General features: G+C 44.8%; 1 protein-coding gene across 1 annotated transcript in view; it reads right to left on the bottom strand.

Annotated features, from left to right (window-relative positions):
* The window catches only part of LOC146175128 (uncharacterized), a 296,797-nt gene that overhangs the window by 203,566 nt on the left and 75,271 nt on the right, over positions 1-17,960 (bottom strand). Inside the window, exon 5 of the mRNA XM_084584578.1 lies at positions 9,096-9,220. Within this exon, the coding sequence (XP_084440704.1) occupies positions 9,096-9,220 (125 nt within the window). The remainder of the gene's footprint in view (positions 1-9,095; positions 9,221-17,960) is intronic.

The raw sequence follows: 17,960 nt of genomic DNA on the forward strand, positions 1-17,960 counted from the left end.
TGGACCTATAGGCTTCCTTCGTACGGTGCATCGAATTCACTGGCGTGTTTTATGGCCTCAAATTGCAAGGCGACCAAACAGTACGTTGCAACATATTGTTTCAGGGAAATGGGTTTAATATTTACAAAATATACGGGGGAATGCATGAAGGCTACGTACCGTCACGAGCACAGTCTAAGTAAAGCTTGCCCCCGAACGAGCCTACGCGCCACCACTTCGTCTTTCTCTTTCACATGCGCAACCATCCACTTTGTCCTTCTCTTGCACATGCGCAACACCACGCGGCGCAGCGTAAATGATATAACAGTTTCCCCCGGGTCACATGAAGCTTGTCATCGAGCGAGTCATGCAAATTGGGAATAGAAGCGTTTTAGTCGTGCCACATGAGCTAGCTGAGTCGCCCGTGAGCATCGATTTGTCGATGTTACCTTAGCGATAACGTAAGTTACTTCACTTAAACGACCTACAACAACGAAGGGTCGCAAGCGAGAATTTACTGCCCTTCAAAGGGTGGACAGACTGAACGCCATGAATTACTTCGTCGCCAAAGTTACGGAGGATAACCGCCATTCCCGCGAGAAACAACTCGTTCATGTGGCTTTCCTGAAACGCTGCTACTGTCGATTTGCATAATTTTTCGAAATCGAGAATTATCTGCCTCGGGGAAAATTTTACGCTGCTTAGCGGCTTACTGAGGAGTTGCATTTGAAAGAAAAATATAGGGAGACGCGCGTAGACTGATCTGGGCTCTGAGGCTCTTCTAACCAGCTTTCATTCTTAAAGATTTTAAACCATTTAATTCGTTAAAGTATAGCACTTCTAGTGTTACTTTCACTGTTCAGTCAACAGTACGTCGAGTTAGGAATAAAAAGAAACCTAGAAGCACTATGAAGCATTTTTTTACTCGTGCACCAAGTGCGCTAAATTTCTACAATATATATATATATATATATATATATGTATATAGCATTTAAAAGAGCGAACAGTCAGGAGTGCAAGGCAAACTTCATGTTTTTTAGTTTACACTGTTGACATTTACGAGAATGTTGTGTTTATGGCGATTATTGGAATAAGGAGCATTAAATGCAAAGCGGAAGGAAAAACAACGCGCCGATGGCGGGAGTCGAACCCACGACCTCCGAAATGTCGCGTTCAGTGCTCTTCCAACTAAGCTACATCGTCTTTTGTTTCTTTATTGCATGAATTGGTACAATACATCAGTAAAAGATCGTGGTTGCCATGCCCCTTGGCTGACAACCGTGTCTAATAGACTTTCATTACCACAAGTTCACCCATCAGACTCAAGACTGCCTCCGCAGCGTTTTGCTGCTTCAAAATTTCAAAATTCAAAAGTGTTACAAAGGACACTTAAAAAAGACCTGCCATTGACGCCGCGCGGAATTCGGTACTTGACAACGGTTAATGATGATTTTCAGCATGACCTCATCATGCTATTGGGCCTTCACAGTATTTGGAGGAGTAGGATGGCTTATAGACACTGTGATCTCGATGCACGATCTGTATGTGATTATTCTGTTGAACAAGTGTATAAACTAAAACTAAGCTACATCGACGGCTGTCCCCCCCTCCGCTTGCTTGGGTATATATGCTCACTAACCGGTTTACTAACCTTGTCCCCTCCTTTCGTCGGCTTCGATAACAATTGAAGCTCCCTACGTATTCGTCGACGTCGCTCTGCTTGACCGGAAAGTAGAGGCCTTGGTAGACATCAGAGCGGCTGTCAATGTGCTGGACAAATCGTTTATTGTTAACGAGCCCCACCAATATTGATACAAAGGTTTGACTTCTACTGTATAGAGTTGAGCAACGAATTGCATGAGGGGTACCGTTTTCACACGAGGAACCAAGCGGGAGCCGAGCAATTCAAAACATTTTTACATGACCTGAAGAATTAGGCTTCACACTGTAACTTTGGGATGTTGCACGACTCAATGCTAAAGGACCAGATCGTATTTGGTACCAACAGCCCTAGAATACGGGAAAAGATGCTTCGAGAGAAAGGGTTGACGCAGGAAAAAGCGGAGGAGATGTGCAAAATTGCAGAATGAGTAGAAAAAAAGAAAGCAGAAGGACGTCCAAGTGCTGCGGTGAACAATAGCAATGTAGATGGTATACACGCAAGCACAAACCGAAGCAATGCCCAGCCTTTGGTAAAAAGTGCTACTACTTGTGTGCAGGGTTTCACTTTCACCACTTGGCTATATGCGTGAGGAAGTCAAACGAAGTGAGCGAACTCGACAGGCTTCCGGAGAATGACTTTGCCGCACTAGAAGCAGGAATTGAAAGTGGCACGAATGAGTGGACAGTAAATGCCGAAGTCGACGATCAGGAAATTGCCTTCAAATAGACACCATGGTAGAATTAGTATGCTAGCGTAACTCCCATAGAAGCCTGCGTGTCGACTCTGAGCGAGGCTTTAGTTTCCCGGCGTCCCCTGCGAACTGTGAGGCCAAACACGTGACGTTACTTGTGACGTCACAGTGACGTACTTTTGGCGGATAATTTTATTGTCTTTTTACTTATGAACGAAAAACAAGGCCAACAATGACGGAGGCAGAACGATGCTCCGATAAGGCAGAAAAATAAACACCGTAACTGTTCAGCCAACTTTACTTGACATGGATTTCTACTGTCAAGTTTTACGTTAACTGAAATGTTACGGCATCTTTAACCACATTGTCATAGCTGCGTTCTGCCTCCGTCGTCGTTAGCCTAGCCTTTCGTCACGCGTCATGTAAACGCACTCTGGGGCTTATTTCTTCGGGCACGTTTGTGAACAAGAGCCTTCAAGTGAATTCGGCAAGCACATGAATAGAATCACATGGCTTCAGGCATTTCACTAAGGGCATGAATGAGTGAAGCTGTGCTGCATAGAAAGCCAGGCTTTATTAATTCAAGATTACTTACATAGACGCTTCACGACAATGAAATCTTTAAGTGTAGAAACGCGACCACCGCTTATTCGTCACGGTCTTCATGAAATCCTCGTGATAACAAAATGACCTGTGCGTAGGTCTCCAAACCAGACGCGGTGAAATTATAAAAGGGTAAAAGATCTTGCTAACAAACAAAGTACATATCAGTGTCAAAGAACAAAAAACAAACGAACGGAATAACTAACGCTAGCGCTAGAACGCCAACCTGTAAGAGCTTAGGTAAGCAATTCAAATTGGGATTGCTAGTATTTGGAAGTTAATGCGTCTGAGAAGTGAAAATATCTACGATGTAGCTTCGCTCCAATAAATCTTGCCCTGTTCACGATTCTATTAGAGCTTAGGTAAGCAATTGAAATTGGGATTGCTAGTATTTAGAAGTTAATGCATCTGAGAAGTGAAAATATCTACGATGTAGCTTCGCTCCAATAAATCTCGCCCTGTTCACGATTCTATTATTTTACTCGCGCTTCATTTGCCACTGAGAGGAGTCAATGTGAGGTTACAAATTTACTACTTAAGCATTTAACATGTTCATGAGAAAGATCCCATTGGCAATAGGAACATCACTGTGATAACAACTAAAGCACGTTGGTGCGGTAACATGACGCAGTAAGCAAAACACGCAGCAAAGGGAGCGGAACGGAAGGCTTTGAGCAATGCGACACCAGTTTTGGGGGCAATAAAATCTCACCTTCACCGTTCAATTAAAACATGCAGCGATACTGGCGATACGCCGCTCAGGCAGACGTGTATCCGTAAAACAAGCCACCACTTTTGCGACGTGCCTGGAAGGCCGAGCCGAGCCGCCGAGCTGTGACGCAGCATTGTCCCATGCGCACATGCAGCGGCAATCAGTTTCTCATCGAGCACACACAGTCTTCGCCTTGCTGTAAAGCTCTCCCACAACTAGCAGAATAAAATATTGACTGTTTGGTACAGATAACCCACTCTGTACGCAGCACGCAACGATGAATGTTTAACCGAGGCCGATGACGCACCCAATTCCGCGGATGAAAAAAGCTTTGGGAATTGACCTTGGCTTCTGGACTTCATAAAATCAGCCAACCTTTTTCCATTGATTTAATCATTTATTCATCCTTCATCTCATAACCTACTGATGCCCTGAGGCAATAAATATCGACTAAAAAAAAACAAAATTGACCTTGGCTTTGGTCTGAGCCATATTCTGAGCTTTGGGCAACTACGCAGCGGATAATAAATGGCCGAGAGAGGCCGTTAGAAACAAGTTAAAATATTATTATAATTGTGACACGTTCTTTTTTACGCAAGAGAAAAAAACTGCATTCATTCCTGAGCGCGAATATTATGTTTAATTTCTAGTTGTTTAGAGTTCTGGCAGATCTTATTTTCTGTGCTTTAGTAATTTGCCTCACAGTTCGCAGGGGCCCTCATCATCGAGTTGATGCCGCTGGCAATAGGCAGCTGCACGCGTGTTCTTCCAAGTTACGCGACCATTTGAATTGACCTTAGATAGATGTATTTATTGAAAGGAAAAGGCAGAGAGGTTGGCCGGAATAATTCAAATCTGGCCTGCTACTCTGCACTGGGGAAGGGGAAGGAGAGAAGAAAGAAGGTCATGATGGGTACCGATGTGGGGAATGCATATGAAATACATATACAGACACAGTAGCTTCTTTCACAAGCGCGAATCAAGTCCGCTGGCGCACAAAAAAACGGCAAAGAGCACGCACTGCCTGGATACCCTTCCCCTTGTCCTGCCAAGCGCCCAGCAGCAGTTCTTCCGACAGAGGCCTCTTGTATGAACGCTTCAAGGAAGCCGCTTGCACACTTTTTTCGCGCGAATATGCTGGGCACACCAATAATATATGGTCCTGAGTCTCTGGGATGCCACAAGTTGAACATTCCGGCGAGTCCATCTGTCCAATTAAATGTAAGTACTTGTGCGTGTAAGCCACGTTTAAACGAAGTCTATGTAGTAAGCATGCCTGATGACGCGGAATATCCCGCGGAACATAAAATTTTAATGTTTGATCGAGCCTTCTTAGACGAGTGTGTCGGGCGTCTGTCTGGGCCCAGTACGCTGCTGTAGCATTATTCATACAACTCGTAAGAAGGCACGTCGTGTCACCTCTTGAAAAAGGCACAGCTGCTTGGAGGCCATTGATTAGTGCGCTTTTCGCTTCAACGTCGGCCTGTTCATTCCAATGGAGCCCGCAGTGGGCAGGGATCCATTGAAACATTATCCTGTGGCCTTGCAGCTGGGCAGATGGGAGGAGCTCCATTATGTTTAGTGCCACGGACTGATAGGCAGTGTGCCGTAAGAAGTTTTCCAAAATTTGTAATGCCGTTTTTGCGTCCGTGAATATACACCATTTTTGATGTGGTGCCCCACATATGTAGAGAATAGCTTCCCGAATGGCTACAAGTTCAGCAGCGGTTGATGTAGAGGTATGTCCCAAAAGGAAATGCAGAGTCGTTTTCTGAGTTGGTATGACCACAGCTACAGCGGATGCCTGTGCAGACACAGATCCATCGGTGTATAGGTTAATATAATGAGGATATTCTGACCAGATGTGCGCCAGAGTAAGTTGTTTGAGTCCACTAATTGGTACCACTGATTTTTTTAGTATTCCGGGAACACGAAGGTGCATCAAAGGTTTATCCATCGTCCAACGTGGTTGAGCGGGACGATATGGGAGGGCATATCCTGTCGTTACTTGCGACTGATGGCAGCGGAGTGCACTTGTGAAACTGCAGTCCAGCCTTTCATCCAGAATCTTGCTGAGTGGGTGAAAACTGTGTCTTGTAAGTGCTCGTAAATATACACGAAGTGGTTCGTGTGACAAGTATATGGATATTGGGCGAGCATGTGCCTCTGCAATTGTACCTTTGTTAGAGGTGCATCTAGGCAGTCCAAGGCATATTTTCAGTGCCTGCGATTGTACGCTCTCTAAAGTCAGCAAGCATGAAATGCTCATACTAGAGAGTACAGGAAGGCTGTACCGGATGTAGCCAACAAACAGGGTCTCGTAAAGCTGTATTAAGGAGCGCTCAATAGGACCCCATTTGATGCGAGCTATGTAACGAAGTACATGGCAAAAATTAATTTGCCTTTTCTTCACCATAGTAACATGTTTCGACCAAGATAGTCGGTGGTCAATAACTACTCCCAAGAATCTGTGTCTGGAGACGTATGGTATACGACTCCATGAAGGGTAATCGGGTAGCGGCTGACATATTTCCCAGTAAACGCAATCACTGCACACTTTTCTGCCGCTAAGTATAAACCTTGACGCCGTAAGTACATCGATGTCGATGACACAGCTAGTTGCAATCTCGCACGTAGTTGTGGGCGCGTCGAGCTAGAGGCCCAGATGCAGATGCAGATGTCGTCAGCATATGCACTTATGTGGATGTTAGCTGGCAGTTCACTCACCAGGCCAATTAGCGCAACGTTAAATAAAGTTGGGCTGAGGACTCCTCCCTGTGGAACTCCATGACCGACCTGAAAGCGGGTAGTATCTCCTTCAGGCGTAGTCATGTAAACAGAGCGGCCACTGAGATAGCTTACAATCCACAAGTACAGCCGGCCACCAACTCCCACGTCGTCAGGTGCATCAAGAATAGCATCATGTAGGATGTTGTCGTAAGCTCCCTTTATATCTAAAAAGACAGCAGCTACTAGTCGACGGTGACGCTTTTCGTGTTCTACTGTCGCCACAAGGTCGATGATGCTATCAATGGAAGAGCATCCGCGGCGAAATCCAATCATCATATTCGGATAAAGATCATTACTCTCTAGATACCACTCCAGTCTTGTCAGCACCATTCGCTCCATAAGTTTTCCAACGCAGCTTGCTTGGGCAACTGGCCGGTATGAGGTAAGTTCGAGAGGAGGCTTTACAGGCTTCAAAAGAGCAACCAGGCGGCTAATCTTCCATTGGTCAGGAACAGTACTAGAAGCCCATATATCATTGAAGTAATTAAGTAGTGCAGTTCTGCCATCCTTGCCTAGGTTTGATAAGATTGTGTAAGTAATCTCGTCAGGACCAGGTGCAGATGAATGCCGACAAAAAGCAAGAGCGGCGTCTAATTCAGCTATTGTAAAGGGCACGTCGTATTGATCAATCGGCGAAGGTGGCGCGAAAACCTCTGAAATTGGTAATTGTGCCTGGTTTGTGCACACAACTATTTAAAAAAAAATCTTCAGCTACGTCAACTTCACTGCGGCTTTGATAAAGGGCCAGGGCACGAAAAGGGTGCCTTTCTCGCGGAGGTGTGCGCAAGCTTCTTGCAACATGCCAGATACGCGACAAGGGCTTATGGGGATCCAGTGATGAGCAGAACTGCCTCCAACGTTGTCGTCCTAGCTTCTCCAGGTGGCGTAGAACGTGTCGTTTAGCTTTGCGAGAAAGTGCTAGATCTTGCGCGGATTTTATTCTTCTGTACTTCCTTTCAGCTCGCCGGCGGATCGCGTGAAGTCGCTGGAATTCCGCGTCGATGCTGGACACTGACATCGGCAGACAAACATAGCGAGTGTTCTCACTTAGAGAGGAAGTAATGAGGCCCTCTATTTGAGGTGGTGACCGGAGGTCCACGCTGGAAATCTCCACCTATGCCCTAAATGCAGGCCAGTCTGTGTATTGCACACGAGGCGAATTGGCAGGTGCAAACCACTTGATGCATATGTACGTTGGTATGTGATCCCCCCCAAGTGTTTCCACATCACTACACCAAGAAACAGAGGGATGGATGCTTCTGGAAACAAACGCCACATCCAAACATCTGCTGTAGGTTGTACCGGGTAGAAACGTCGGTGAGCCGTCGTTTATATTGACGAGATCTTGCGTATGCATAAAGTCTGCCAGGTCTCTTCCTCGATTGCTCATTATGGCAATACCCCACTGAGGGTGGTGAGCATTAAAGTCCCCCTCAATAATATGAGGAGCTGTACAGCACTGGATTGTTGAAAATAGATATGACTTGTCCAAGCCATCTCCCGGTGGAAGCTCGCTTCCGGATTCCTTCCAGCCACCAGCAGTAGAGTGATCGTCCCGGGACACGAGGCCCCCGCCACGCCTTTGTTATGATGAGTAATTTAATCAACTCGCTTAACTAATCGCTGTTGCTGCAAATGTTTTTGTTTGTTCACGCAAAAATATGTATCAGGTATGTATATGACGGGGCGTCTGTGCTGCTGACAAGCGCGGGGCGAGCTGCCTGTTACACTTGCGGGCTATATAAGCAGCACGCTTCACAAAACGCACGTTCTTGTTGTCGACATCATGCTGTTGCCACGTTATTTCCAACGCGGATACATGGAGAAGGTCGACATTTCTTCTCATAAAAAGGTGAGAGTAACCACGTTTATTTAATAGCAAGAACTATTATTGTTACCATTATTGTTATCGACGGCAAACTATTATAGTAAATGCTAACTACCAGAAATTCTTTAATATGTTCATAAGACATTATTGTTCCCTGTATTACAGTGAGCGCATTCACAGGTAAAATTGTCTGAAGAAGCAGTTTCAAAGATACTATTTGAAATAAAAGCAATGGGATGGTTGATTTAAAAAGCTTACCTATAGAAAAAAAGAAGTTTGGTGGGTCAAGTATGAGAGTACCACAAAGAAGGAGACATGGTTGAAAAGAGTATGTCATGTTCATAATTTTCGTGGTATCACGGCTCATAATTTGGACCCGTTGTAGGCTTTAATGCGATCCATTTCCTCCTCAATTGTACACATCGAACATGCGAGCATTACCCCGCCGCATCAGTAGTGGCAATACCTGGCAGTCAATGAAACAAACTAAAACAAATAAAATTTAGATGGCTGTCTGTGCTTGTAGTCGCGACTGGCCGCCCCAATCTGAGAGAGATGCGCTTCAGCGAGGAATGTGAACTCCTTAACGAGATGGTGACATGTAACTATTGCTAGCTTATAATATCGCGCCCATTGAAAGCAGGAAAAACACTTCAATCATAATGGCTTCAACTTTCAATTTGTCGGCCAGAAAAGGTCAAGCTTTTAGTTGAATTTGAAATCGCCGTATTTAAAAAATGCAGGTCAGAAAAGAAACAGCGCCTACTTATTAAAACAACGCATTCAGTGCTGTTTCAAAGTTTTAAGAAAGAGGGTCCGGTGGGCTTACCAGAGACATCAATACTTGTAGGTAATCCATGATATCCCTTTGGGAGTTGAGACGTTGTTCGCGATAGGCTGCGCTGTAATCGTGCAGAAACACAACCTTGGCTTTAACTGTGATCTTCGTAGTTTCTGTAAAGCCACATAGTGTTCATAAGTAAAGTTCTTTCTTATACAAATACAAATAATTTTATTTAGCATCAACACTGATTATACAGTACTCGTGATGCTGCAGGGTGCTAGCAAAAAGCCTGCGATGGCTTGACAAAGGCTAGCACCCCGCTTACAGTGCAATACAGCAGCGGACAAAACACAACAAAACAAGAAAAAGCCCTTATAAACATAACGACGGCTTTATATATTACAGAGCACATTTAGAGGATAGGACTAATATTGGGTGGTAAAGAACTGTGTTAACAATATTTTGATTTGAGGACATACTGTTGTATAGATTAGCTGGACTTGTTAACAGAGGAATTAAGAGCTTGTGGTAGCATGTACATCAACATTTGGCGGCCATAGTTGGTACGGGTATGGGGAATCTTCCAAACCTCACGGCTTCGTGTGCCATACGTTTTTTCAACTGGAGTCAGCGTTGCAAGTGTTTCAAGGAAAGCGTCACTATTTATGCGATAAGTATGATAACGTTTTAGCAGAACTGCGTTGAACAGGTTCGGTAATGGTTCCAATCTAAGGTCATGAAATATAGGTTCTGTGTGTGCGTCATAAGGTTCATTAGCAATGATTCTTACAGCTTTTTTCTGTAGTCGATAGATTTTGAACAGGTTTGTGTAGGTCATTGTTCCCCATACCAAATAACCATACGATAGCGTGGACATGAAAAGGGAATTGTATAAGAGCAATTTAATGTGCTTTGGCAAAAAATAACGAAAGCGTGCAAGAATACCTACTGTTCGCGAAAGTTTGGAGTGAACAAGGTCAGCATGCGCGCTCCACTGCATATTCTCTTGAAAAAGAACACCTAACGTTTTTATAACTGGTACCAACTCTATGACCGAAAGACCTAGTCGAAGGACAATATTGGAATTAACTGGCTTATTTTTAGGGCGAAAAAGAACTGATTTTGTCTTCGAGACGTTTATAGTTAAAGAATTAGTTTGACTCCAAGTGTTTAGTACATCAAGCACTTCATTCGCTTTCTTAACAAGCAGGGGTAAACTGTGATGTGATAAAAATAGGCTTGTATCGTCGGCATAAATAACAAATGAAGTGTTTAAATCTATGTTAACAAGGTCGTTAATATATAGGTTGAAAAGCAGCGGCCCGAGAATACTTCCCTGCGGAACGCCGTGTAATAATGGTTTGAAACTGGAGCAAGATTTATTTATGTGTACCCTTTGTTGGCGGTGTTGTAGGTAAGACTTAATGAGAGATAGAAAACAGCCTCTGAAACCATAATATTCCAATTTTTTTAATAACGTGGTGTGATTGATTTTGTCAAATGCTTTTGAATAGTCTACAAATATTCCAAGTGTATAAAATTCACGCTCAAAAGCATTAGGAATGATTTCTTTTTGCGCCAGCAAGGCGCTTTCTGTGGATCGTTTTTTTGTAAACCCAAACTGATATTGTGTCATGATGTGATGCTTGGTTAGGAATGACCTCATTCGAGCGTGTATTAGTTTTTCAACGACTTTGGAGAAAACAGGGAGTATTGAAATGGGCCTGTAATTAGACATGTTGCATTTCTCACCACCTTTAAAAATGGTAGTAACTTTAGCCACTTGGAGTCGGCGAGGAAACTGACCGCATGAAAATATTTGATTAATGATATACTCTAAAACTGGAGCTATAATAATAGTAACATACTTAAGTGGCCGAATCTGTAAGCCATCTGTGAAGGGCATACACTGCCCTTCACAGTCGTTCTTTTGGATGAAAAGAAACTGTTTGAACGCAATGCGGAATAACAGGTAGAATAATAAGAGACCTGTCCCCGTTTGTAAAAAAAAAAATATGTTCATTTCTTGAAATACATGAGCCTACATGTGCTTTTCGGTTGAATACTTTCTTTACGTCAGTAAAGCCGGTGTCAGAAATACGTATCAGGGATGTGTGCATACAGCGAGAATAATAATGTAATTAAAAATGATATTTTGGTAACAGTTACAATGATGTCAGCACAAAACTCAAGCTATAAGCGCTGGCTTGAAAACTAGCGGTTAAATGGCAGTTTGTCACAATGCTTAAAAAAAAAATGAAGCGAGCTAAACGCAAGCAGTTTAATACTGAACTAGTAGTACGCTATTGTGACTGGCCATACGATGTTAAGAAGATAGTGAGAGACCGGACAGCGTGGCGTGATATGGTCAATAGGGTCACGAAGAGTCGGACACGACTGAATGACTGAACTGAACTGAGTAGTACGCTAGATCGGTAGCCTTCATTAAGAGCCCCGAGGCTTGGCAAAGAGCAATTCATTGTGGAGTGATACCGTAAGAAATAAATAGGGTGTCGTTTCACCTCTCACCGTTGTATGTTAGGTTTTTGGTAATCAGTAGAACAGCAGAGCGTTTAAATAAGCTGAAGCCGAAAACCTGAATAACTCAGCCTAATGCTAAGCTTGTAGAAATTGGCTTGGATTTACTGTAAGACAAAATGCACTGAAATTCTGCCAGGAATAGTGCTGGTTCAGATATAAAACTTTTATGACCGTGGTTGCCATCTGATGCCTTCGCCCAGCCGAAAACCGTAATTGAGTTAAAGGGTGTTCTGGCCCTATACGAAAAGAGCCACACTCCAACGTCTTCGCCTATCTCGACCTGTCACTCTTGCATAAACCGCTGCTACACATTGCGAGGCGTTTGTTCCTCATTTCCGGCGAACTACTCTGCAGTAACGGCACACAGCTTCATCGGAAACTTTTCCTACACAAGCAAGTTTGGCCGCAAGCTTCGGCCTCATTTTCTTGCCCCAAAGATATTGCGCTTCATCGCTGACAGGGTTTGCATCTGTGCAAGTTGGTGACCAGTGTTATTTCAGTGAGATCTCACTGTTTATGTCGGCGCCGGATCAGAAAAAATATGTAAGTTCATGCTTAATGCTTGTAATGCGTTCCTTGCAGTTTGACTGAGAGCCGCTGCATCATATATTTTGTCATGATGTACATGTGTGTCACTTTGCTAAAGCACAATAAATAACTCTGGTTTCGAAACTCTTACTTAACTGGATTCAAATTTAGTGGCCTGATGGAACGTAAATGTTTCTTCACCACAGCTGATTCAAAGTTGGAGGGTGATGTAATGCTTTGCTCGTCTAAACGTCAAGCAGCAGAAATGTCAACAACACCTTTGCTCTCTGTACCGTGAAGATCTCTGATGTTCGTCCTGTCTGATATACTGGCGCCGTCCAGCTATATGTGAGATTTGTACCTTAATCAATGTGCTATAAAAGGTTAATTGTTAGCAGTAGTTATTCGCTTTAGATTTGAGTCCAATGACAGCCCATGAAAGCTTTCGTCATGTACAGAACGTGGGATGGCTTTCTTGCCTCTTTAGAATGCAAAGATTCACTCAGATTGTTTCTGGTGTCGGTACGCTTCACATCTAATTTTATCAAACGTTCGCAAATCGCTAACTTTTAACCATCCCCCATGTCATACGATTTTCCTTCTTTCCACCTGCCTTCTATGAGTTGTTTTGTTGTTATTACCTAGCACATTACATGTCATTCGGCCGCTGTATATGACCAATGTCAGTTAGCCACGTCCGATCTGATAACATTGAGTGTTTGCGTCTTCTGTGTCTGACTATCCGATGAGATGCGGAACTACCATAGTTGTGAGTCTCTGGTAGAGTCGCCCTCCTAGCGACTATGTTTCTTCATCCGCCGTTATAATTTTTTTTTTAACGTTTCACCACACATCCTCAAGCGCATGTGAAGGCCTCTATAACACAAGCGCTTGATTACCTGCCTCTAAAGCCATCTGTACATGAATGAATCAGGTCGTCTGGGGTAAATAAATGCGGACTCTGCAGCTCTCGGCTAGCAACCAGGCATAAATGTGGCATAATCAAATACACAATTTGAATTTTTTACTTTCGGCCGATTTTGAATGCAAAGGTTTGGAAAATAATCAATATTAGGGCGAAAGAGGATGTTTCGTTTATGCCGGTGGTAATTTCGAGCAGGTGGTTACGAATACTGAAACTAGAAATTAATTGTAATGATACTGAAATTACCTAAATGAACAGCGAAGGCCGAGAATTCGTACGGGGAGAATGATTCTACGGACATAAATTTTATATATTTACCGAAATAGAGTTCCTTTTATAAAAGAAATATTTTCAAGAAGTTGAAATTTGCGCGCAATAATAGACTACGGTCTGCCTATAAAGCCAATGTAAGTTAAAGAACAGGTCTTCAATAGCTGCCCAGCGAAGGTGCAATGTAAAAAGCTGCAACTTCCTTTATTGTTTGTATGTAATTATTTCACGTCGTCTAACCGGGCAGTAATGATGTGCGCGACAGTTACTATGCCTTGCCTTTCTTTTAAAAAATTGTTATAATATTGTTACGTAGAAACGCGATGTGTTTACAGTGTATCTAAAACAGCCTCAAGTGGCATAGCAGCAAGCAGCAACACGGAACCAGTCCCACTTCTTCGTCATCACTTTGTCCCTTCCGCGAGGCAAGAGAAGGAAACCCTTCGTCTTCTTCATCGCGTAACATGACCCCCCGGCTGTGTAAGCGTCGTCCCAGCGATAATCTGGCAAATAAGGCATCAGGTCGTATTGCTTCAGGCGTGAAACATGGACAATGTCAGTAGTGGGGCGAAAGGAGGAGGACGCGGGCACAAGAGGGGCAAGTTCATACGTCACGTGAGTAACTTGGCGCATCACCCGATAAGGGCCACTATGGGCAGACAAAAATTTCTCGGAGAGACCAGTGCTGCGTGCAGGAGACCATAAAAGAACCAAGGACTCAGGGTCATAGGTTACGTGGCGATGCTGCCTATCGTAGGCAGACTTCTGAGAAGTCTGAGAAGCGAGGAGCCGACTACGGGCTACTTGGCGCGTTTCAGTGGCTTGAGAAATGGCGTCACATGCGTAGTTAGTTATAGGGCGGCTACCAGGAGTAACCAGCGTGTCCAAAGGTAAAGCGGGGTGCCTGCCAAAGAGCAGGAAGAAGGGTGAATAACCAGTCGTGTCGTGCTTGGAAGAATTGTAAGCAAAGGTCACATATAGAAGAGCGAGGTCCCAGTCTTGGTGATCAGGTGATACATACATGGATAACATGTCCGGAAGTGTGCGGTTGAAGCGCTCGGTAAGGCCGTTGGTTTGTGGATGGTATGCGGTCGCGAGCTTATGCTTCGTAGAACGTGAGCACAGGATGTCTTCAACAACTCAGGACAAAAAGTAGCGGCCGCGGTCGGTGATTAATTGACGAGGAGCGCCGCGATGGAGAACGACGCTGTGTAGAAGAAATTCAGCAATATCCGTAGCGCAGCTCGTGGGTAAAGCTCGTGTGACGGCATAACGTGTTGCAAAATTGGTTGCCACTGCGATCCATTTGTGACCGACCGTGACGTCGGGAAGGGGCCAAGAAGGTCAAGCCCAACATGATAAAATGGTTCCAGGGGCACCTCAATAGGTTGGAGAAGGCCAGCTGGTGGCCGCGATGGTTTTTTCCCACGCTGACACGTGTCGCAGACTGCGATGTAGTGCTAGATGCTGCGGTATAATCCTGGCCAAAAAAACGACGCCGTACCCGGTCGTAAGTGCGAGACACACTGAGATGGCCAGCTGTGGGCAGTTCGTGGAGTTCTTCAATAACAGAGCAGCATAGCGTTTTGGAAATCACCAACAAAAGGGAAGGACCGTGATTATGAAAGTTACGATGATAGAGTAGTCCATCCTGTACAACAAAACGTTGCAGAGAAGAATCTGTTCTTCCAGATCTCAGGCCTCCAATGATGGATCTTAAAGACGGATCGTTGCGCTGCTCGCCTGCTATGTTGGCAAGATTGGAGAGGGCGAAGACAATAAGATCAGACGACGTTGTAGCAGTATTCTTGAAGGCCCAAAGCCCAGCGACCAAGACGGCCGGAGGGATCTCTCAGAGATGACAACCAACAAAGCGCATGATGGTCGGTTACAACTGAGAATGGACGGCCGAATATGTAAGGTCAGAATTTAGCGACAGCCCATACAAGGGCGAGACACTCGGGCTAAGTAATCGTATAATTTTGTTCGGCGTTGGAGAGAAGGCGGCTAGCATATGCGATGACGGGGTGATTGCCATATTGGCTTTGAGCCAGCACTGCACCGATCCCATATCCGCAGGCGTCTGTTCGAACGTCAGTGGAAACTGAGGAATCGAAATCAGCCAAGACAGGGGATGACGCCAGTAAGCTTATAAAGCGTTGCAAACGCACCTTGCTGGTCAGGGCCTGACGTAAAAGCGGTGTTTTTCGTAAGTAGGTCGGTGAGAGGACGAGCGATACGGGCAAAATCTTTGATAAAGCGGCGAAAGTTAGAGCAAAGGCCAACAAAGCTGCGCAGATTCTTCGGAGACTGGGACGCGGAAAGCCTTTGACGGCGTGAATGTTTGCCGGATCAGGTCGTACTCCGGAGGCGTCAACCATGTGTCCAATAATGGTGAGTTGGTTGCGACCAAACTGGCATTTCGATTAATAGAGCTGGAGGCCGGCTGTACGGAATACATTGAGATTACTGGTGAGGCGTTCAAGGTGCGAAGAAAAGCACTGCGAGAAAACGACGACGTCGTCGAGGTAGCACAGGCAGGTTGTCCATTTAAATCCGCGTAGAAGGGAGTCCATCATTCGTTCGAAGGTCGCCGGTGCGTTGCAGAGACCAAACGGCATGACTTTAAAGGGTCACAAGCTGTCTGGTGTGACAGGGGCGGTTCTTTCACGGTCCTGCTCGTCAACAGCGATCTGTCAATACCCGGACAGTAAATCGATGGCAGAAAAGTATTTAGCTCCATGGAGGCAATCTAAGGCTTCATCGATTCTGGGAAGAGGGTAGACGTATTTTATAGTGATACTGTTCAGATGGCGACAATCGACGCGAAAGCGCCAGCTGCCGTCTTTCTTTATAACCAGAACAACTGGGGATGCCCACGGGCTCTTCGAGGGTTCAATGATATCTTGAGCGAGCATCTTATCAACCTCCTTTTGGATTACCTGGCGTTCTGCACCGGATACGCGTTAAGGGCGGCGATGAACAGGAGCAGCACCGCCGGTGTTTATGCGATGTTGCACAAGTGTGGTTTGAGACAATGGGCGTTGATCAAAATCAAAAATGTCTCTGAAAGATGCCAGCAGACGACAGAGTGCATGAGCTTGTGGTAGAGAAAGGTCCGGATTGATCATCTTGGAATAGTCTTGGAGGCTGGAAACTTCAGCTAAAGAGCAGTCAGAGGAGGGCGCTCAACCTGTGGCCACAACGGCGCCAGCACCACTCGGGTGGGCGAGGATGACCGATGGCAAGGCTCCCATTGGTGTGGGGACGGTTTCTTGAAGCATCGTTGGACAGGAAACCAGGCGGCCGCTGCGGAGTTCCGTCGTGCGGAGGCTGACGTCGGGATCAACGGCCACACCTTCACCAAGATGTTACGTGGAAGCTCGATGTATTTACAGCGTATTTACAACAGCCTCAAGTGGATTAGCAGCAAGCAGCAACACGGAACCAGTCCCACTTCTTCGTCATCACCTTGTCCCTTCTGCGAGGCAAGAGAAGGAAACACTTCGTCTTCCTCATCGCGTAACAATATTACTGATGTGTCACAGAGATACTACTCAGCCTTTCTTTTCTTGTTAGCCAAATACTAATAAACATTGTATGTAAAATAATAAGTAGTGATAATGGTAATTAAGAGTATTAAAATAACATTCCATAATGACGAGTGCGAGGAAATATAAAAAAGAGAAAAAAAAAACAAGAAAAATAAATAACAAAAAGTGAATTAGAATGTAGAGAAATACAAAATAGAGCAAGAATTGTGGGTGTTTAGGCATGGCTTGAACCTAATGATAGAGCGAAAGCTGTGAGTGCAGGAACAAACGTTTCCTGGGGAAACCTTGATTTCATGTGCCGCCGTCAGAACGCTAGCAACTCGCTGTTTTCGTTCACCTTTACCAAGTATCAAGTTATCTGTCTCCTTCTTTTACTTTTTATTTTACTTATTTTTTGCCTTCTTTCTCTGCATCTGCTTCTATTTCCTTCTTCTTCTTTTTTGACCCCTTTCCTCCTCCAACTCCTGGCACAACTTCTGGTGCATACCACATGATAACTGCTTGGAAACGGCACACTGCACCACGGTGCCGCGCTGGTGGCTTGAAAACCCAGCGCACTGTAGCTTTCGCTACAAAACACTGAAAAGGTAAACGCTAGACCACGCTAAGATGATGATTGAGCCGGGTCCTTTTACTGTCACCGCCAAAGAAGTGCGCCTTGTCTGGCGAGCTGAGTTGGAACAGGAGAGAAGACTCCATGAACGGGAACACTTTGCCTAATGTGTGTATAACTGTGAGCGTAAAAGCATGGAAGGAATAGCAAACAAAAGCAAATACCGACCAACAGCTAAAACAAGTAAAAAGCCCTTTCGTACGTCCGATCCCTGCAAATGCTTTTACTCCTATTTGTGCTGCAGTGTCAAGGCCACATGTTTGTTCCTGCTGAAATTAAAATAAAGATTGATTATGTTTTACCATCATCACTAATTCCGTTATTTTTTACATGCCGTAGTCTGTTCACAGAATATTAAAGGCACAATTATAACACGGCGCAAGGTCGCGTACCCAGTCGTGGATTCACTTTGTGCGTCCACAATTTCCGTCGACGGTTAAGCCTCACCACCATAGCCTATTAATGCTTTCGCATTAATA

Source organism: Amblyomma maculatum, chromosome 11 (assembly GCF_055883805.1).
Source record: "Amblyomma maculatum isolate TAMU_Amacu chromosome 11, ASM5588380v1, whole genome shotgun sequence".
Taxonomy (NCBI): domain Eukaryota; kingdom Metazoa; phylum Arthropoda; class Arachnida; order Ixodida; family Ixodidae; genus Amblyomma; species Amblyomma maculatum.